Source organism: Leptodactylus fuscus, chromosome 11 (genome assembly GCF_031893055.1).
Source record: "Leptodactylus fuscus isolate aLepFus1 chromosome 11, aLepFus1.hap2, whole genome shotgun sequence".
Classification (NCBI taxonomy): domain Eukaryota; kingdom Metazoa; phylum Chordata; class Amphibia; order Anura; family Leptodactylidae; genus Leptodactylus; species Leptodactylus fuscus.
In genome coordinates, this window is record NC_134275.1 from 51,792,473 (window position 1) to 51,815,849 (window position 23,377).

Below are 23,377 nucleotides of genomic sequence, written 5' to 3' on the forward strand. Positions count from 1 at the left end.
GTACTGTGCCACCCATTGTTGTTGCAAAAGGCGGGAGTCTGGTGGCAGGCTCCTGGATAGTCATGCAACAGTTTGCTTATGTTTAGTTAGTTCTCAGCCGGGAAGGTTTTTGTTTTGCTTGTTTGTGCCTTTGCAAAGGCAATTAATGCACTACAAGTGAATAAAGCCTGAACTTGTGTGCAACCCAGTGTCTGTGTCCCGGTTTCCTGCACTGCTACCGAGCATCTACTTGAACAATTCCCCACAGTATCCCCCTCTGGTCACATTCTTCATAGTCCTCACATTCACGGCGCTGTCCCTGGCCTTGCTGGATGGGTTTGCTGCTATATCACATTGTGTATCCCCCTCTGGTCTCATTCTCCATAGTCCCTGGCCCCGCTGGGTGAATTTGCTTCTTCTGCTGCCGCTGTGGCCGCCGCGTGGCTCCTACTCTTTGTGTACTTGCACTTCTCCATTTTGATGTGTTCCTTCGCCCGGCTGGTAAATCACAGAGTTAATTAAGGACAGTAAATTACTCTTTTTGTCCTAAGTACAAAACGCCTGAAGCTTATTTTTTGAGAGCTCCTTATATTTCTGAAGATTAAAATAAAAGTCCTTAAACTACAGACATCACCATAGCAACCCGAAAGAGCGGCAACCACAGAGCCGGATCACCTCTTACCGCTGCTGAGTAGGAGAACACCAGGAATTATTCACTACTTATTTCTAAGTGCGAGAGCGGTCACCTAGACACCCCCATGACTAACTTAGATACACTACCTTACCCAAAAGTGTCCCTGTTAGGCTCAGCAGTAATTATTACACATGGCAGGCTTAGATACAGCAGCTCAGAAGACAATATCAATCATGATAAGTTTAGATACAGCAGCTGGGTAATAGACTAATATCTAGCAATAGCGTGGCCCCTGTACTGTATATACTATATAGGATCCTGCCAGCTGTCAGGGGGGAAATCGCTTTGTCCGTCCACCTTCCACGCGACCTTCTCCTTTTTTTCAGTCCGTTTCTTCTGTTTTCCTCCCCACATCTTGGTGTTTTCATCACTTTTACAATATTACCTCATTGAGGCCTGCATTTAGCGTAATTGAACACTTTGCTGTGTAGCCACACAGTATTTTTATCACAATTCAGTGTATAATTATACTAACTGCTCTGTGATTGTGCAACTATAGCCGCTCCTGTGGGTTGTAGCAGTGCCGAGCAGTATATAGCATGCCAAATCCTGCACTATGTAATTACAGGATACTGGCGCTATATGCCGTAATTTATACGTTAACCTTACAGTTCCTTATCAACCTGCTCTAATCTGGTAGACTGGGATGAGTAGACAGGTGGAGGCAGCAACGTAACATCATGTACAAATACTGGAGGCCATTGTCTCCATACACGTGACTCTCCAACATCCAGACTGAAGATCCATCTCATTATGGACTCCAGTAGGATCAAGTGAAGGCATGCCAGAAGAAGGGAAAAAAGAAGAAACCTCTTAAAAGGAACTACTTGGAGACTGTGACCCCAGAATATGGATCTCCAGTTATTACAACTACTATTTATTGCATTTCAACTGTTTGTCTACCACTTCTTGCTCTCCAGTTGTTGTGACAACCACTTCTTGCTCTCTAGATGTTGTGACAACCACTTCTTGCACTCCAGATGTTGTGACAACCACTTCTTGCACTCCAGATGTTGGGACTACCACTTCTTGCTCTCCAGATGTTGGGACTACCACGTCTTGCTCTCCAGCTGTTAACAACCACTTCTTGCTCTATAGCTGTTAACAACCACTTCTTGCGCTCCAGCAGTTGTGACAACCACTCCTTGCTCTCCAGCTGGTGTCACTATCACTTCTTGCTCTCCAGCTGTAGTGACAACCACTTCTTGCACTCCAACTGTTTGACTATCACTTCTTACTCTCCAGCTGTTGTGACAACCACTTCTTGCTCTCCAGCTGTTGTTACAACCACTTCTTGCTCTCCAGATGTTGGGACTACCACTTCTTGCTCTCCAGCTGTTAACAACCACTTCTTGCGCTCCAGCAGTTGTGATAACCACTCCTTGCTCTCCAGCTGGTGTCACTATCACTTCTTGCTCTCCAGCTGTAGTGACAACCACTTCTTGCACTCCAACTGTTTGACTATCACTTCTTACTCTCCAGCTGTTGTGACAACCACTTCTTGCTCTCCAGCTGTTGTTACAACCACTTCTTGCTCTCCAGATGTTGGGACTACCACTTCTTTCTCTCCAGCTGTTGACAACCACTTCTTGCTTTCCAGTTGTTGTGACAACCACTTCTTGCTCTCCAGCTGTTGTGACTACTACTTCTTGCACTCCAGCTGTTGTTACAACCACTTCTTGCTCTCCAGCTGTTGTGACTACTACTTCTTGCACTCCAGCTGTTGTTACAACCACTTCTTGCTCTCCAGATGTTGGGACTACCACTTCTTGCTCTCCAGCTGTTGACAACCACTTCTTGCTCTCCAGCTGTTGACTACTACTTCTTGCACTCCAGCTGTTGTTACAACCACTTCTTGCTCTCCAGCTGTTGTGACTACTACTTCTTGCACTCCAGCTGTTGTTACAACCACTTCTTGCTCTCCAGCTGTTGTGACTACTACTTCTTGCTCTCCAGCTGTTGTTACAACCACTTCTTGCTCTCCAGCTGTTGTTACAACCGCTTCTTGCTCTCCAGCTGTTGTTACAACCGCTTCTTGCTCTCCAGCTGTTTTTACAACCGCTTCTTGCTCTCCAGCTGTTGTTACAACCGCTTCTTGCTCTCCAGCTGTTGTTACAACCGCTTCTTGCTCTCCAGCTGTTGTTACAACCGCTTCTTGCTCTCCAGCTGTTTTTACAACCGCTTCTTGCTCTCCAGCTGTTTTTACAACCGCTTCTTGCTCTCCAGCTGTTGTTACAACCGCTTCTTGCTCTCCAGCTGTTGTTACAACCGCTTCTTGCTCTCCAGCTGTTGTTACAACCGCTTCTTGCTCTCCAGCTGTTGTTACAACCGCTTCTTGCTCTCCAGCTGTTGTTACAACCGCTTCTTGCTCTCCAGCTGTTGTTACAACCGCTTCTTGCTCTCCAGCTGTTGTTACAACCGCTTCTTGCTCTCCATCTGTTGTTACAACCGCTTCTTGCTCTCCAGCTGTTGTTACAACCGCTTCTTGCTCTCCAGCTGTTGTGACTACCACTTCTTACTCTCCATCTGTTGACTGCCACTTCTTGCTCTCCAGCTGTTGTGACTGCCACTTCTTGCTCTCCAGCTGTTGACAACCACTTTTTGCTCTCCAGCTGTTGTGACTACTACTTCTTACTCTCCAGCTGTTGTTACAACCACTTTTTGCTCTCCAGCTATTGTGACTATCACTCCTAGCTTGTCCTTGATGATAAATAGAAATTTATTTGTAATAAATCCAATGTTTCTCCTTTCATTTCATAGTTACTGAATGTTCTAGACTGTATCTATATTGGTTACTACTGAGGAGGAGGAGGAGGAGGAGGAGAAGTTAGCTACTTCCTTCTTCGATGATGTAACCAATGAGCTTCACTTCCCAGCAGATCCTGACAGCAGCAGACTCTGGATGAACAATAGAACTGTATTTTTTTTTAAATGCAATATCTTACCTTTCTTTTCATATAATTATCTATATAATATCTATATAATAATTCCTATTTTGAAAGAGGAGAAGTTAGCTCCTTCATACTTCACTGATGTCACTACTGAGCTTTACATCCCAGCACGCCCTGACTACTGCATGAACAATGGAACTCGAGTTGCATTAAGTCCTATGTCTCACCTCTCTCTTTATAGTAACTGTCCACCCAAGTCTGTATGTATAATGTAAGAGAAGAAGCTAGCTACTTCCTTGACGGTCACTGACTATGGATAAACAGTAAAACTATATTTGCATTACATCCAATCCAAGACCTTTCATTTTTATTGTTACTGTATTTCCTATATTTGTCTATAATGATTCCTACTGAGCAGGAGGAGAAGTTAGCTACTTCCTGCTTGATCTGCACATACTGGAGGCCTTGACCACACGACCCAAGTATGATAGAGAATATCGCCTATTCATCTTGTGCCATCTTTACTTTCTAATTGCCCCTGTTTGGCTCAAAAAATCCCTAACAGGAGAAAAAATGCTTTAAGTTAGGGAAGCAGGACCTCACAGAAGCACAAAGTATTTTAGGAGAGGAGTGTGTTGATTTTGTTGGGAGCAGTGACCTTTCTATATGATGATAGGGCTGCATGTGGCAAGGGCAGCTTCAATATGCAAAGAGGACCAAGTGGGGGGGTTATGCACTGGTGATAGAAGGGTCCAGGGTGTCTGAGAATATCTTAGATGGTGTGCACCTTAATATCAGCCACAAATAATCCTTCAAAATGTCTTTATCTCATTACAGATGAGCACGGTGAAAATGCTGCGGCCACGACTAAACGGGATCCTCTTCAAGCTGACCTTTGAGGAGCACATCAGTAACATCAAGCCTGATATCATAGCGGTGACCCTGGCCTGCGAGGAGCTCAAGAAGAGCGAGAACTTCAAGAAGATGTTAGAGCTGGTATTACTGGTGGGAAATTATATGAACTCCGGCTCCAGAAATGCAAAGTCCCTCGGCTATAATATCAGTTTCCTCTGCAAGGTAAGAGATTGTGCACAAGGAAACATATAGGGTTGATGGGGATTGGGGTCATGAGGATAGTATGGCTAGGACTAGATGACTTCAGTTGGGGTCATTAGAGGTGCATTAGAAGCGTCTCAGGTTTGATTTTGCCTATATATTACTTCTTAGTCTATGTGGGAAATAAATCTACGTGGGGGATGTATTATTATTATTATTATTATTGTGTAGAATAGTAGAAGGTCCTGTGTCATTGCCACCCTGGACCAAGTGGAGAATATCCTGTTTTAGGACAGATTGGTTTATTCCTTATGTGTTTCCCACTTCTCTAAAGTTCACCCACCCCCGAACTTTGAGTCACATCATCTCCCATCCCATGGATGAACTTAATGGACTTTAAGGTGGTGCCTTCTGGTGTGGAGTGTTGCCCAGGAATTAGGTGGGTGCTCCTACATATTGTGCATAGTCCATGTTATGGCATATGTACTACTGGTGTTGACTAAGATGATACAGTTGTTACGGATCCTGTTGAAGAAGTTTATAGTCTACAGTATATTTGCATTGACTGCACTCCCCATCTGGGAGTTTCACCCTTCATTGTCACACCCATTGAAATGCATTTCTCTGCACTCTATAAGACTTCACTTCAGTTTTCTTATTAGTACGGACTGTAAACATGCAACGTATCTTGGGTGCCCAACTCCAAAATACGTCAAAACATCAGGCCATAATACTTAAGACTCACCATAGACTTGGATAGTTAATGCTTGTACATTTGCCTGTCCCCATAGCTCCGGCCCATACACATGTTTATGTATCCAGTAGAGATGGTGGAGAAACCCCCACCGGACCCCTCCGACAGTAGATCAGTCATCACCTTTAAGGACAGAAAGAACTGGCATGTTGAAATCCAACTTTCTGAACCTTACCTCCCAAGACATTACAGCAGGGTATAGTCAGGAGACCCCCTCCCCCCACACATATACATCAGATGGTCAGCCAGCATTGGTGGACTTAGAGGACATTATTTAATTGGGTATAGCCAGTTTTAGGATGGTTGATGTTTTGCTTATTATGTGGTCATGTAGGGCTAAATCTACCGGATATCCCATAAATGCCCACATCTGTCTGGAGATCAGTGGTCCCCTTGATGTACCTACAAATGTCACTCGATTTACTTGTCAGAGAGTTCTGAAAACAGCCAATGGTGCCTGCGGTTGGTGTAACCAACAATGTCCAGAGGAGAGTTCCCCCTTGGAACAGCATACAAATAATACCGTTATATCGTGGCATAAAAAAAGTAATAGTGTGGATTCCTTGCAAATCTGTCTCTGTGTTCAGATACCATCGGGCCAATTGTAGCATCCAATCTGGGTGCCAAATATAGGCTCTATCCGGGTCAGCGGTGACCGATCAGCAGTGATCACATAAGTTGGACACCTAACTAAGCACCAACATTCCACTTTATCTTATGGAATGTCAAAGTTGTCAGCCGCCGCCGCAAACTCTGCTGCGGCAATCGATTTAGTAATGCATTAAAATTTCACGTCATCCCGTTCCGCCCCATACATTTCTAATTCCCATCATGTGAGAAGAATAACTCGGCAGGTAAATAATTCACGTCCGCCCTGTTATTTGTTCCCAGGTAAGTTTACTTTACTTTGCTGACAGCCCCTTGATTTCTGACAGAATTTTCTTGCCATCTTTTTCCTTTACAAGTAAATGCTTTCTGGCGTCTCAATTATTAAAGGAGCCGATCATCTGAGATGATTCTAGACAAAAGTGCGGCGGGATAAAAAAAAGGGAACTACTTCCTGCGAGGGGTAATTATGACTGACACTGCAAAATTAAAAGCATAAGTGAAATGGAAAAGCAAAAGCCTTCCCGTAATTGGCGCGGCAGACTTTGCTTATTTATGGGCGAGCGGCAGTCACATACAGTTAATCGGAGACGGTTTGTGATTTTTTTTTTTTTCTTGGATTAACAGGGATTGGGGATTAAACGGTGCATTGTAAATACTCGCTGTAAGATTGGTTTCTTGCTTCGGAGCTGTCCGCGCTCCCATCCTTGGCTGAATCAAGCATGGATTACCCTGGTTTAGCTGTGTACGCTACATTAAACACGCTGCGGTCAGTGGTCAGCACAACCTGACGGAAATGAATCGTGCATCTCCTGTTAAGTGAGCGGCGGCGCCATCGTGAGCCTTGTTTCATTACAGCGCTTGTATCCAGGCAGATTTGTGTGCAGCGCATGTATGTAGCAATATCAGATGTAGCAGAGCTGGTCTGGTCACTCGGCACGGCACTTGTTGATACAGTATCATCCGTATGCAACCAAACCTGCTCAGCTCCAGTGCAGTAGAGCCGAGTTTGTTATGTGGTACCGCTCATGTGGATACGGTATGTATTGTATACAGCGCTGTTTGGCATAACAAATTGAAATGCATGATATTGGACCCCTGGGAAATAATGGTAAGGGGTCCCATAATTGTAATATACTTGAGTCATGGTACGATATTGCAAGGACTTGGTTTAGACTAAGTGGAGGAAATTTATCAAGACTGTGTTTTCCTACTTGTGCAATCACTGACCCACAATGCCCCAAAAAACTCAATTCTTAACCAGAGGTTACCCAGTTTCTGTTGTAAATTTTAATCAACCTTGGGGGTCTCTTACCCACTTTTAGGAAAAGTGACGTGAAGGGTGCAAAAAAACAAAAAAAAATCAATTTTTGTTGCATTTTTTTATTTTTATTTCTCTTTAAAATAAAAAAATAAAAATAAAAAATGACCAAAATTGGGTGTAAGGACAATGAAGGGACTTCCATATTGTCGGCCAATTCTTAGGAAAGGTCATCAATAAGTGATTGGGCAGAGTCTGACACCCAGAATACAAAGCACAGCGCTGTGCTTAGAATGGGGCTCCCTTGAATGGGACTGAGCTGCTGCTGTACCATGTGACCAACAGATGTGACATCATCCACGCAGGGAAGAGATCGCAGTGTTTCTGAGCAGTGTGGCCTCTTCATTCAGCTGACCCCCAGCTATTACATATCCTAAGGATGGGTCATCCATATCAATATATGAGTCACGAAAAATCCCTTTAATTTCTTTTTGCACAGCAACAAATTTCTCTCAATGTGTGATGTGTAATCCAATCTATCAATCAGATGCAAAGTGGATAAAGAAGACAATAACTGGGGCCAAGGTAAAAAGCCCTGTAAATGGTGACTCCTTGGGGGTGGGAGGAATATTAGTAGAGGGTGTGGCCACCAGTAGAATGTGTCCCGCTCCTGCTTATCACAATAATGAGTTAATCTCCTCTATCATCTTCCCTTTCTTGGGATGAATCAGGCTTCTTGTTGTCATCGTCTTGTCAAGCTCCGGCGCCATCTTGTACGGCTGATGTGACATGTTTTCCTAGAAGTAAACTCTGAGGAACGTGCCCGGCGCCTGCCAAACTTCAGATGAAATAAAGCTAATCTGCAGGGAAATATCATCCTCATGTTGTTTGAGAAGAAGGAGATTAGGATTTTCAAATCAAGTGCCTCGCACCGGCTCGCCGTCATCTGCTGGGAGATGGATCCGCCGCAGCCGCAACAACTTCCCATTAGGATATAATAATAAACATTTGCATGGACGATCAGAAGCCGCAAAACTCATCAAAACCAGAGGATTGTCCGGATTCGCAACTCCCCCCTCGGCTCCCATTGTTATCTAGTAATAAAGTTGCAGACACGTTATCTTGGACACTTTGTTTCTATGATTGTCTGGTGATGACTGGTTATAGCACAGATCTCGCCGACGCCTCATAAAGATCCGCAGATAGCTACAACTTTGAACAAAAAATTCCTACTTTTAAAGCAAGTTTTTGTGTTAAACATATTTTGTTATATTTTTTTTTTCTATTATTTTTCATGTCCCTATTTCATTTTTTTAAAAAAGTGTTATAGCCTGTAGTTTTCTCTCTGGCCACTAAGCCTAATAATAGACCGGTACTTGCCAATTTTATGTGGATTCACTTTTCTGCTGTCAGTTCATTTACATCACAGACAGGATAACAATAGAAGATAACACCTCTATAAATAACACTGCTGACCCTTCATTACATCATAACCGACAATAGATGATGTCACAACTTATCTCCTTCTCCTCCCAGCATGTTCCATTCACTGCTATAGGCATAACAAGAATAGCAAGTTTGCATGATGGGAGTTAGGAGTAGTTCCTGAGCAATCAGTGCTGTTAGTTTCAGCACCCAATATGATAATTAGGCTGTACTGTCAGGTGGGCGGACCTGGACTCTCTGCCAGTCCAATAGAACCTATCGATGGAACCAGAGAGTTTGATTTGGTGGAGGTCGGGGAAGGGTCCACAAAGGGATGTGGTTGTATAGATGCTGCCCCCAGTGGCTAGAAACCTGAAATGCACCTTGCTAATGAACTGAATGCAAAATCAACTGTGAACACTGACATCTTTACCTCTGACTATGAAAAAGGAATAACTTTTTCATAGTCAGAGGTAAAGATGTAAGTGTTCACTGTCAATTTTGCATTTAGTTCATTAGCAAGGAAGTTTAAGATGAGCATAAATAGTATAAACTAGTATGTGAACCCGTACAAAAGTGCATGCAACTGCAAGACAGACCCTTACTGCACCTGTTTGTGTTCTGTCAGTCCTTACTGTAGTTCTGCATTTTGTTCATGAGCAAGGCAGTTCAGGATGAGCAGAACTAGTATAAGTTATTATGTTATATATAACATATACTGTAGCGTTGGATGCAATTGTAAGATTAAAGGCCATCACTGCTCTGTCCATCTTCTATCAGTCTTCACTGTAGTTCTTGCCTTCTATTCATGAAGCAGGAAGCTCAGGATAAGTAGAACTAGCATAGCCTGTACTACTGCATGTCCATGTCATTGTAAGGTGAAGACCTTTACTGCTGTTTGTTGTGTCAGTCCTCACTGTAGCTCTTGCATTATGTTAATGAACTAAGATGCTTCGAATGAACAAAACAATAGGACCCTTGGTATCATCCATCAGATGTGTGCCATTGTTCTGCAGCGCATGTGCTAGTGGAAGGAGAATATGTGAACTTGCGCTTGTTGTATATGACCTTTCTGTGAGTTTTCTCCGCTTCATTGTATCAAACCATTTATTGTGAATATTAGAGATTTCTCTTGTATCTTACCTTGTTATACCCGTGAACCTCATTGTGTCCTCTATTGTGCGGGGAAAGATGATTTACGGCTTCATATAGTTAGTAAAACACATAATTGTCTGACAGGCGGATAAAACCGCAGCAATGTCTGATGCAGTACACCACCATGGATCCATTCAGCCTCTGTGTATCCCACAATACATCTATCGGGGCATGTTCACACCAGATATCTAGACAAACAGACAAACAAGACGGAAAATATCCGCTATTTGTGAAATAACAGAAAGCTCTGCGAGAAAAGCCCTTCTTGGCCTCACCTTGAAGATGGAGGAAGACAACACGAAAGAAGATTCTCTGCTAGAAGCCCGGAACAAAAAGAAAAAACTTCACAACTTTACTGATGTTTAGATCTCAAAGGCTTTATGTACAAATATCAGAATAGAACCGAGATTCAGCCGCTGTATATTGCTCTGTATACAGTATATTGCGGTGTTATACAGTATATTGTAGGGCTGTGCAGTATATTATAGTTCTGTAAGGTATGTCGCCATGTATACAGTATATTTTAGTGCTGTGTAGTACGTTGTGGTGTTATATAGTATAGTGCCATGTATATAGTATATTGCTTTGTATACAGTATGTTACACTGTTATACAGTATATTGTAGTGCACCACAGTATGTTGTGGTGTTATACAGTATATTGCAGTGCTATACAGTACATTATAGTGCTTCACAGTATGTTGAGATGTTATACAGTGTATTGTAGTGCTTTATAATTTGTTGCAGTGTTATACAGTATATTGCAGTGCTATATAGTACATTATAGTGCTTTACAGTATGTTGCAGTGTAATACAATGTATTGTAGTGTTGTACAGTATGTTGTGGTATACAGTATATTGTAGTGCTGTACGGTATATTGCAGTGCTATACAGTACATTATAGTGCTGTGTAGTATGTTGCGGTTTTATACAATAAATTGTAGTGCTGTATAGTATGTTGCCATTTATACAGTATATTATAGTTCTGTACAGTGTGTTGCGGTGTTATACAGTACATTACCATGTTATACAGTACATTACCATGTTATACACTACATTGCAGTGTTATACAGTTCATTACCATGTTATACAGTACATTGTGGTGTTATACAGTATATTGTGGGGTTATATAGTACATTGCGGTGTTATACAGTACATTACCATGTTATACAGTACAATGTGGTGTTATACAGTATATTGCGGGGTTATATAGTACATTACCATGTTATACAGTACATTGCGGTGTTATACAGTATATTGCAGGGTTATTTAGTATATTACCATGTTATACAGTACATTGCGGTGTTGTACAGTACATTACCATGTTATACAGTACATTGTGGTGTTATACAGTATATTGCGGGCTTATATAGTACATTGCGGTGTTATACAGTACATTACCATGTTATACAGTACATTGTGGTATACAGTATATTGCGGGGTTATTTAGTACATTACCATGTTATACAGTACATTGTGGTATACAGTATATTGCGGGGTTATTTAGTACATTACCATGTTATACAGTACTTTGTGGTGTTATACAGTATATTGCGGGGTTATATAGTACATTACCATGTTATACAGTACATTACCATGTTATACAGTACATTGTGGTATACAGTATATTGCAGGGTTATTTAGTACATTACCATGTTACACAGTACATTGCGGTGTTATACAGTACATTACCATGTTATACAGTACATTGTGGTATACAGTATATTGCAGGGTTATTTAGTACATTACCATGTTACACAGTACATTGCGGTGTTATACAGTACATTACCATGTTATACAGTACATTGTGGTGTTATACAGTATATTGCGGGCTTATATAGTACATGACTGTATTTTGCCTGAACATTGTAGTGTGATGATCCAGTAGGAGTCGTCCTGCTCTGTTGTTAGGAATCGTCAGACAGACATTGTGGGTTTTCTGATGATCATTCCGCACTTTCCTTTATGAAGAAGCAAACATTGCGGATGAGGTTTGACTTCCAGGACCTTGCTGGCTGCTGTATAGGTGAAGCGTTTGTCAGCGTTACGCCTCCGTGTCATCTTCTGTTGTGTTTCCTTGGGTAACAAGCCTTGCTCCAGGGCCACAAATGGCAGAAAGTTTGTGATGACCTTCTTGATGAGCGGCTTTGTCAAAGTGAACTGCACTAGCGAGACTCCAGCAATACCCTTCATATGTCCAAAACTGTACGGCGTCAACAACGGGGGAGCCGAACGCAACGTGCTTCCCACTTTTCCTATGAGGAAATGTAATGGGGTCATTAAAATGACAGCTGGCTACTGTAGAAGCGCATAAACATCCATTCTACAGTCTGTACTCAGTGACCCCGCAATATTCTCCCACCTGAATCCACAACTGATGTTCTCAAATTCTCTTACTTCATGTCTAATTGGTACTCTTAAAGGGGCGGTCCAGCTTTCATTTAAATATAATGACATCTGTTAGATAGCTGAGGCTGTGGCTCTGTAATTAGGGTGTCAGTCTCTCCTGCACAATGTCCCAGGTTTGGGACCAATATCCCAGATTAATTTCTATCTCTAACATGGGGTTGGTTCTGCTTTACATCCTAAGCTGTATTCCCCACCACAACCATCACAGTTAATGGCTACACATTCTCCCCAGTGTCACTAGTTCACTGCCTCAGGGTAACCATTAATTCTTTCCTCGCAAACAGCAGGAAGCTCCTCCTCCTGCCTCCACCGAAAAATATTTATTGAATACGCTATTTCTTGAAGATCGAGTAATCAGAAATCCATGTCCTCATCATCTTCCATCTAGACTAGACTGACACAACATCACAATCTCCATACACCTTAGATGTTTATTTACATGTTACATCCTGTATTATACTCCAGAGCTGCGCTCACTATTCTGCTGGTACAGTCAGTGTACATACATTACATTACTTATCCTGTATTATACTCCAGAGCTGCACTCACTATTCTGCTGGTACAGTCACTGTGTACATACATTATATTACTTATCCTGTACTGATCCTGAGTTACATCCTGTATTATACTCCAGAGCTGCACTCACTATTCTGCTGGTACAGTCACTGTGTACATACATTACATTACTTATCCTGTACTGATCCTGAGTTACATCCTGTATTATACTCCAGAGCTGCACTCACTATTCTGCTGGTGCAGTCACTGTGTACATACATTACATTACTTATCCTGTACTGATCCTGAGTTACATCCTGTATTATACTCCAGAGCTGCACTCACTATTCTGCTGGTGCAGTCACTGTGTACATACATTACATTACTTATCCTGTACTGATCCTGAGTTACATCCTGTATTATACTCCAGAGCTGCGCTCACTATTCTGCTGGTACAGTCACTGTGTACATACATTACATTACTTATCCTGTACTGATCCTGAGTTACATCCTGTATTATACTCCAGAGCTGCGCTCACTATTCTGCTGGTGCAGTCACTGTGTACATACATTATATTACTTATCCTGTACTGATCCTGAGTTACATCCTGTATTATACTCCAGAGCTGCACTCACTATTCTGCTGGTACAGTCAATGTGTACATACATTACATTACTTATCCTGTACTGATCCTGAGTTACATCCTGTATTATACCCCAGAGCTGCACTCACTATTCTGCTGGTATAGTCACTGTGTACATACATTACATTACTTATCCTGTACTGATCCTGAGTTACATCCTGTATTATACTCCAGAGCTGTGGTCACTATTCTGCTGGTACAGTCACTGTGTACATACATTACATTACTTATCCTGTATTATACTCCAGAGCTGCACTCACTATTCTGCTGGTGCAGTCACTGTGTACATACATTACATTACTTATCTTGTACTGATCCTGAGTTACATCCTGTATTATACTGCAGAGCTGCGCTCACTATTCTGCTGGTACAGTCACTGTGTACATACATTACATTACTTATCCTGTACTGATCCTGAGTTACATCCTGTATTATGCTCCAGAGCTGCAATCACTATTCTGCTGGTACAGTCACTGTGTACATACATTACTTATCCTGTACTGATCCTGAGTTACATCCTGTATTATACTCCAGAGCTGCACTCACTATTCTGCTGGTACAGTCACTGTGTACATACATTACATTACTTATCCTGTACTGATCCTGAGTTACATCCTGTATTATACCCCAGAGCTGCACTCACTATTCTCCTAGTGCAGTCACTGTGTACATACATTACATTATTTATCCTGTACTGATCCTGAGTTACTTCCTGTATTATACTCCAGAGCTGTGCTCACTATTCTGCTGGTACAGTCACTGTGTACATACATTACATTACTTATCCTGTACTGATCCTGAGTTACTTCCTGTATTATACTCCAGAGCTGTGCTCACTATTCTGTTGGTACAGTCACTGTGTACATACATTACATTACTTATCCTGTTCTGATCTTGAGTTACATCCTGTATTATACTCCAGAGCTGCACTCACTATTCTGCTGGTACAGTCACTGTGTACATACATTACATTACTTATCCTCACTTATCCTGAGTTACATTCTGTATTATACTCCAGAGCTGCACTCACTATTCTGCTGGTGCAGTCACTGTGTACATACATTACATTACTTATCCTGTACTGATCCTGAGTTACATCCTGTATTATACTCCAGAGCTGCGCTCACTATTCTGCTGGTACAGTCACTGTGTACATACATTACATTACTTATCCTCACTGATCCTGAGTTACATCCTGTATTATATTTCTGAGCTCCATTTAGAGTTCCTCATCCTTCAGAGCTGAATTCTCCCATTATTTATAGGATTCCTCCTAATTTTACCCCTCTCTATCTCATCAATTCCCGCACTGTCTGACCTCTGTCTCCCCAGATTTCTACTTTTTCCATAGACTCCGGTGTGGTGAGCATTATCCCCTATATCTACCCTTGGGGGGTGCGGGATTATTTTCCTTTGGTCCCACTGATCTCATTCTACTTGGAATGAAAAATACATTTAGTGTTAACAAGCATTGAGTGTCGGATTGTTATAATTAACGTAGGAGTCTGTAATAAATTTCCTCTTCCCACCGGGCTAATTTTAGTGTACTAAGGCCTTAAATTACTAAAAGGTTCGTTGTGTTGCAAACAAAAGGCTGTTCTGACTTTCTGGTTTTTCGGCAGGAGACGCATACACGGCATTATGTTGTAACGCGGCTTCGGAGGTGAACAATCTCCACAAAAGTCTCTGAAGGGGTTTAGTGGGGGGTGGGGGGATTATTTTGTTTACTTCGTTATTTTTTTGCATTTCGCAGCCCTTTCGCCGGATCGGTTTGTGGAGACTTCTTTGTATGAATCTGGGAAAAGAAATGACAAAATTCTAATTTTCAATTTTTCGGAGAATATTTTTGTGCGCGTTAGACGCTGGGACTTTGTTTGAGCAATTCAATGACTTTTAACCGTTTGGAACCTTTCCCAGAAGTCACATGGGAAGTCGTGTACATGGTTTTGCTATAATTTTGTTACTATGTGTTTGCTTTTTACTGCGCGTTTGGGGAGATTTTGTTTTGTTTGTTTTTGTATTATTTAATAACCATCAAAATTTTTGGCTGCCATAAATATTTATGAATGAATCTTTTTTTAGGATGTGGCTACAACATCTGTATTAGGACCCCCAGTCACCCTATACCATTCATAATTTTAGGTTCGTTGTGTGTTGCAAAATGATCTATATTCCCCCCTCACCCCACCCCGGACTGCTTATCTACCTCTTCACTGCTATAGCTACACCATTTCTAGGTTCTAAAGGGAGAGACCCACCATAACATCTTCTTACCTCTACACTCCATAGGTGATAGCTACTTAATTGTTGGGGATCCAACCAATCCTGAGAATAGGGATCCCATATCCCCCATTTGAATGGACTTGTAGTTTTGGTGTACTGAGCTCAGATGGCAATGAAAGTCGGAGCCATGAGAGAATGAAGACTTAGGTTTTGGTGATCACCAGTTTCTTGGTGAACAGTTCTTCACAAGGCAAGGTGCCCTCAGCAACTCCGAGAAAGCCTACTGAGAAGAATCTGAATATGGTAGCGCCAAGGAGCCGAGTGGAGGAGTAAACAACGGTATCTTGGTTATTGGTGACTGGACGAGAGAGTCTGAGACAGGGCAGCAATCCAAGCAGATTCTAAATGAGCCCCATTCTAGAGAGGGACACAATGATGGACCCTTTATCATCAATTCTTCTCTGTTTGCCAACCCAGTAGTCATTTCTATGTCCATTACTTGCACATTACAGATTGATGGTCAGGTGACTGAGCCACAACTCCTTTAAGGGTCTATAGGACTGACAAAGATAGCCAAGTACTAGCTTATTCAGTCTTACAGAGATTAAGTCCATTGGCAGCATACATTCACATGCACCAGTTAACGGGAGACACGGGACCTCCATTATTGTGATCAGACATTCAAACTTTGGTTGGGTGATCAATTTTTATGGTAGGACAAGATTAAAGCATTCAATAGGACAGAAATGAAGGATAATATGATGTTCCTTTTATTGATATTGCTTTTTCTATTTACAGATGACTTGTACTGACCCCCCATGGCCTCCACCGTACATTGTCATAGATATTAATAGCCTGTTAGGGCGCTGGGGCGGCTGCTCTGGTTGGGTGAGGAGTCAGAAGGGTCCATGTAGTTACGTTTCCTCCTCTCCTCTTTGCTCCTTGTGTCATTACCCTCCTTATTCATACACTTCATCGCTGCTATTCTGCCTTCTATCAATAAATCATGGTCTGTTCCCCCTGAACCCAAGCTCTTTATATTCCATCAGCTGACGTCCTGCGACCTCTCGGCCTTATGTCCTCCCTTCAGTGCAGATAATCCTTTCTTACGATGAGTTTCTCAAGCTCTGATCCTGTTTCTTGAAGAAACTACTCTAGTTGTCTTATCACATCTCATGCTACCAACTTTTCGGCACAGGATAGAGACTCTAGAACGTGAGCCCTGTGGCCTCTTGAAATAGCCGATCAGTGGGGGTCCTGGGGTGTTTGACCCCCCACCATTCACATATAGATGACCTGTGTTAAGGATAGGTATCAATAGAAAAGTCCCAGAAAATCCCTTTAATAACCACTTGAAAGTAGAGTTGAGCGATCGGGGTTGGAAAAGATCAGATTCCGATCCACGATCGAGTAAATTTCACAGTCGTGATTGGAATTCCAATCCCGATCTTTTCCAGCGGGATCGAGGTCAGAGGTTATCTAAAGATCGGCTCAACCCTAAAAGTGACTTTTCCCATAGAGAAGCATTGACTAGGGTTGAGCGTTCAGGATTGGGAAAGATCAGTTTCCGATCGGCGAACAAGCAAATTTCACGATCGGGATCGCGATCAGCTGGAAAATGATTGGAAATCAGATTTTAAAATCGATCCTGAAATCTCAAGATTTTCAACCCTATTTGAAAGTTAGGACACTGGGATTTATAGCGTCACAAAAACCACATAGCCAAAAGATGTTTTTTTCCCCCCATGTTTGGTCAAATCTGCAGTTTTTTAGGAAAACCTATCATGGGCCACAAGGGCGGCCATATTTGTTGTCAATCAGATTTGTATTCCTACTCTTAAAAATGTATTGTGTATATGCATCTCTCCATAAGTCATCTCACCCGTTATCCAAGAGTTGACCCTCGCCTGTCCACTCCTATATCTATAGGATCGATGATGAATCTCCGTCCAGTTATCGTATGCGCATATAAATAAAATGTCAGGTCAACCGAGATCCTCAGACGTGCCAGGAGATTATGAGATATTGATCGGCAGCTCCCGACTCGAAGAACAAGAGTCACCTGTTTAACCGCCATTACCAGTTAAGACTTCAGTTCTGATCCGACGTGGACCGTTGCCACGCCGAGACGTGATGGACGCTCGCCGCTAAATCGCAGTTTCCTCTTGCTTCATTGACTCTGCATTTCCTCAACCAAGATTGAATTCTAAAAATTTGGAACCGGCCCCAAGAAAGCAGAAGCTTTCAATAAAGACGTCTTCCCGTGATAAATTGCATCTCGTTGAACCGTTGTCAGCGCCAGTCATGAAAGATCTAGAATATTTTCCCCCCGTCTCTCTCCCTCATTCATTTTCTTTCTTTTCTTCATTTTTTTTTTTTTTATTTTGTGACAAGCTTGGAAATGCAGCCGCGAAAGTATGTATTAAGTCTGTCAAGTAGCAGCTCCAGTGCTAATGTCTTTATGGTAATTGCATATGCTTAAAAATGCATTATCTTTCTGGATGTTGTATTGCTACGTGTGGCATTATTGAAGAAACCAATGATTTGTAAACAACCCTTGGCATTGAACACAGAACCTAATTTTGTTTAAATAAAGGCGAGCTCCATTAGAATTCATGTGCGGCGTCGGGCCTGGCAGAGGATGGGAGCTGTTTTGATATATGCAATGGAGCATTCATGATTGCTTAAATATTAACTGCTCTCCGAATGCGCGAAGATGATCAGAGGCGAAAACAGTGATTAGGACAAAGGAGGGATCGCGTGGTGGAGACGACAAGCTTCCTAGTTCTCCTCTGCTGCTTCCACCTTCTAATGCAGAGTACAAAGAAAAATCACACCAAAATTCCATGGAAGAGCCCTCATGGCTCCAAAAAATTCAACTTACACAGTGCATATATAAGCCACGCAAAAACTCCATGAATTAGCCCTGGTGGCCCCTCAAAAAATTCAACTTACACAGTGCATACACAAGCCACGCAAAATTCCATTAAAGAATCCTCATGGCCCCAAAATAGTGAGCCTATGCAGTTCATATACAAACCACACAAAAACTCCATGAAAGAGCCCTCATGGCTGCCAAAAATTCAGCCTATAGAGTTTTTACACAAGGTACACACTAAAACTCCATGGATGAGCCCTCGTGGCCCCAAAAATTTCAACTTACACAGTGCATACACAAGCCACGCAAGAATTCCATGAAAGAAGTCTCATGGCCCCAAAATATTTAGCCTATACAGTTCATACACAAGCCACACAAAAACTCCATGTAAGAGCCCTTGTGGCCCCTCAAAAATTCACCCTATACAGTGCATACGCGAGCTACACACTAAAACTTCATGGAAAAGCACTTGTGTCCCCAAAAAATTCAACTTGCCCAGTGCATACATAATCCACACCAAAATTCCATGAAAGAACCCTCATGGCCCCCTAAAAATTCACCCTATATGGTTCATACACAAGCCACATAAAAACTCCATGAAAGAACCCTTCTGGCCCCCAAAAATCCCCAAAAACTCAATGATTGAAGTCAGAATTCCATGCAGGAGTTTTAAAGTGGGGTCCTCAACCTAAAAACTGCCTCCTTTGCCAAGATAACATTTTTGTCAGTAATAATTGCCGCCATGCAATTCAGCGGCTGCTAAATACACTTTAAGGGGGACCTTAAACCATCTCCACCAACTCCAACTTTTTGTACTCTTGAATAGGGGCCAATCCATCAATTTCAGCAACGTTGCAATTTTTCCTCTAGTCTGTACTATTCGTGAGCATTCATTGGTGTTATTTTCAGTACCTACTGTGTTAGTTTGGCTTTTTACTGTCAGGTGGGCGGTCATGGGGGAAGCAGATCAAGGACCGCCCACCTGACAGTAGGGAGCCTAAATAGCATGTTGGGTGTCAAAACTAATGGAAATGATTGACAAGGAATGGTAGGGGCTAGAGAAAAAATTCCAACTGCGTAGGAATTGGTGGATCAGTGCCTATAAAGCAGTCAAAGCGGTGGAGGGAGTGACATGACCTCTTTGACCGTCTCACTATTTGCTACCATGTGGCCGCCATATAACAGTCCAATTTGAGCAAAGGGAAGGGGCAATGTTTTCTTTCAGTCTCACATGAAAATTGATGTAAAATTGTTAAAATACTTGTCTTCAGTAGGTAGAGATGGCGGGCGTGTGGCTGATACACTGTTTACTAGCATCAACAACGTCTTGCGCAGATTCCATCTTTAATTCACAGACCTTCTAACCCCAGGCTGGTTTTTCATTTTACACAGAAACACATGACTTTCCTGTGTGAAAGTTAATTTAAGATAAAATAATTTCATCAACCAATTACAGTTTTCAGCTTCGCTGCGCCAATTATAGACAGTGGTGTGCTGATCACTCGTCGGAAAAAATTACTCAAACCTGCTGTCATACGCTCAAGAAACTTTGTGCTTGTTATTTGTAGCAAAGGTGCGGCGATTTTTTTGTTTTTCTTTGTTATTTTCCATGAGTCGTCACTATCACTATGTCCTGCCTGTGTACCTATATAAGACAAGTAGTCCTAGTTAGCAATGAACCTGCTTAGAGGGTCAAAGGGTTCATAGAGAAGCTGTGACGTCATCTATAGTGGATGGGTTACTGGTGTTATGTGTACAAGCGTTATCTTCTATTGTAATCCTGTCCGGGATAGAAATGAGGTGAATGCGTAAAAGAAAGTCCCTACAGAACTGGCAAGTGCGTATTAGGCTTAGTGGTGAGCGTGAAATTTCCAGTAACAAAATATTAACCCCCTCCTGACATCCACTGTACTACTACGTCAGATATTGGGTCTTTAAGTATGGCGCTTGCTCAGAAGTAGAGCAGGCGCCGTAACTTCTTGGATCGCCAATGTTTCACACATCAGAAACCCAGTAATAACACCAGTGATCGGAGACTCCTCTGACCCATTGTGACGCCAATACCCTTAGTTTTGTCTTCCGTGTCATCCCCCACTACTATTTTTACATGCATTTAATCAATTTAGGTATTTTACCATAGACTGCAGTATGGTCCCAGTTTCAAGTTCCCCGAGGGTGTGTAAAAAAACAAGTTTTAACTTTTTTTTTTTTTTATGTAGAAAATATACCAAATTTCCCTAGATCTCAAATTAAAATGAAAAAATGGCTGAAGTAGGAAGGGGTTAAATAAAAATTATAAGAAAAAAATTAAATGAGAAAAACTTGGTTTCAAAAAATAAGTACAAACAAAGAAGATAGAAATACATAAAATGGAAGTATCCAGAAATAAAGATATTCAGACGGTAGAACAGAAAAAATAAGCAATCATGTCGGCAAATCAACAAGGACAAACCGGGCTGTAAGCAATCACGAGATCAATAATTAGATGTTGTAGAATACGCCATGGTGCTAGTCTATGAAAAGGAAGACAAGCAGACATAGAATAAAGCGAAAGTTTTTGTATTTTTCACTAGAGATCATGTTTGAGTTTATATGAGAGTGTGTTGTGCCGCCCACCCCGTGCTGTATACTGCATAAACTCTAGTGAGCACTAAATAGGGATGCAGAATCAAATGGATCGGCGGAGAGGGGTAGGGGTGATATTCGGGGCCTCTATGAATTTTGTGAATGTGTGGACTATTGTTTTCATACAGCACCTGGCAGAGTCCTCTACTGAGAACCTCATGAGATTTGCTTTAACAAATATTTGTGAAGTTTTTCCCTCCAATTCATTTTAGGTCAAACTTCATTGCCAAAACCCAGAAGTGCTCTTATTTTGGGTCTTGGAGGTCTCAGTGAGAGGCCTGTGAGTGGGCAGCAGTGGTCACATGGGGCACAATGACATCATGACACTTCAAATCAGCATCATCACATCAAAGATGCCTACTAGGGTTGAGGGATTGGAAAAGATCGGATTCCGATCGGCGATTGAGCAAATTTCACGATTGGGATCGGCTGGAAAATGATCGAAAATTGGATTTTAAAAACGATCCCGAAATCTCAAGATGTCATGATATCATAGTGAGCTATGATAGTGCCATAGCTTAGTAAATAGGCACAGGAGCAACATTTGCAGAAAGGTCCAAAAGTATAAAGCTGCACTGTCGTTGTTGTGAACTAGCCGAGTTCACATGCAGGCGGTCATTTTTTTGTGGCCACTTACGTGAGCATGCGCAGTACACTCCTGTAGTTCTATGGCCACCCGCATGCCACATCGTCTCTGCCCCAGGCCCGCTGGCAGAGGTGACTTGTGCATGCGTTGAATTTAGACACCCCCCACGTGCCGGAAGAAGACATGTGAAGAGGCCATTGCTGAAGAAGATGGAGGCGGCGCTGGAGAGATTTCTTTCACAGAATTGGGGACGCCCCCAGTGCTACGAGTGAACCCATTTGCATACCGACAAAAAAAACGGGATTTCAAGCAAACGGCTGCACGGAGAAGACATCGAAAGGTAGGAGAAGAATAGCCTTTCTTAAGGTTATTCCTACGTGTTAAGGACAAAAACAATGAGTTTTAATGATAGGATCCCTTTAAAATGTTCATCATGTTTCGATGAGCCTATGTAGGCTGTTTTTTTGGGGTGGGGGAGATTTGTTACAAGTTGAGTGCCTATCACTTTAACCCAAAACCAGAGTGTAATGAGAGTGACACAGCTGGCGAGCGCTGGTTATGCTCTAAGATGCCTCAAGGAGTGCATGTAGGCGAAACTACGTAGCTCGGAGATGCTACTTTTCCCACTACTGTCTCTGCTTCTGTTCAGACTGACACAGAGGGGATTTTATTTGACATCATTACAAGGCACGCACCGTACCTGTGCAGAATGACAATTACTCTCCTATTTGTTCCCTTGATTATCTTCACAGCTGTTATTTTGCTCCATTATACGTCCTCCGTACTTCTGCAGGCCTTTATACAATTATGAAATGCGGTGAAAAATAACTGAATAAGATCGGGTAATAATGGGAAATGAAGAATCATTGGCTGGATGATTACACGGAGAAGAAGTGAAATGGACTAAAGTGGCCTCATCGCCTATTAAACATGAAGAAGTCATTACTGTTACATATCGTGGCCAACAAAGAGAGAAGATTCCTAGTAATATGATCAATGGAGACAACAGGGTTTCTTGGACTTCCTGACCAGAGGTGATTCGGTCTTCACCTGGTCATGGTCAAAATTCCAACAAAATAACCTGAGAATCTACTAATAATGTGGGATAGCACTACTCTGGGGTAAATACAAGATGAGGCTTTCCAGATTGCTACCTTCAATCATGGTTGTATTCTTTGGGGTGTCATAAGTGTTTAGGAGTCCTTATTGACATCTAAATCTACATTATGCTGTGACATTCCATCCTCTTTTGGTTATGTGTCAGTCTTTACTGTCTTTCTGATGTTTCATTCATGAAAGTATGGCAGTCACTCCCTCAGCACACCATGGAGAGCTGTTCTCCTGGTTCCAAGAAGCCCCAAGGTACCTACAGAAAAAGAAAATTGGGGAGTCAATTTTGGCGCCAGTAGAAAAGGAGAAAGGAATGGAGCCATCATGCTCCACGAGAACAAAGTAGTCCCCCGAAATAGACAATTGGGCCACACCACATTACTACAGGAGAGGAGAGACCAGAGATTCTAGAACAGGTAGAAATATTAGGGGTGGACCTTCTCACTTGAGGGGAGAACAGAAGAACCGCGCTCACCCGGGTAAATCAACAAACTTTATTTGCACAACGCATTTCGAGCCTATCTCTCAAGTGCATACAGATAACCTTCCCACAGTGGATGATGGGAAGGTTATCTGTATGCACTTGAG

The 23,377-nt window shown here is 42.2% G+C and overlaps 1 protein-coding gene across 2 annotated transcripts in view; it reads left to right on the plus strand.

The window, feature by feature from the left end:
- Positions 1–23,377, plus strand: part of DIAPH2 (diaphanous related formin 2) — an 824,584-nt gene that overhangs the window by 426,221 nt on the left and 374,986 nt on the right. For both annotated transcript variants that reach the window (XM_075260108.1, XM_075260109.1), the window contains one exon: positions 4,402–4,641. In XM_075260108.1, the coding sequence (XP_075116209.1) occupies positions 4,402–4,641 (240 nt within the window). The remainder of the gene's footprint in view (positions 1–4,401; positions 4,642–23,377) is intronic.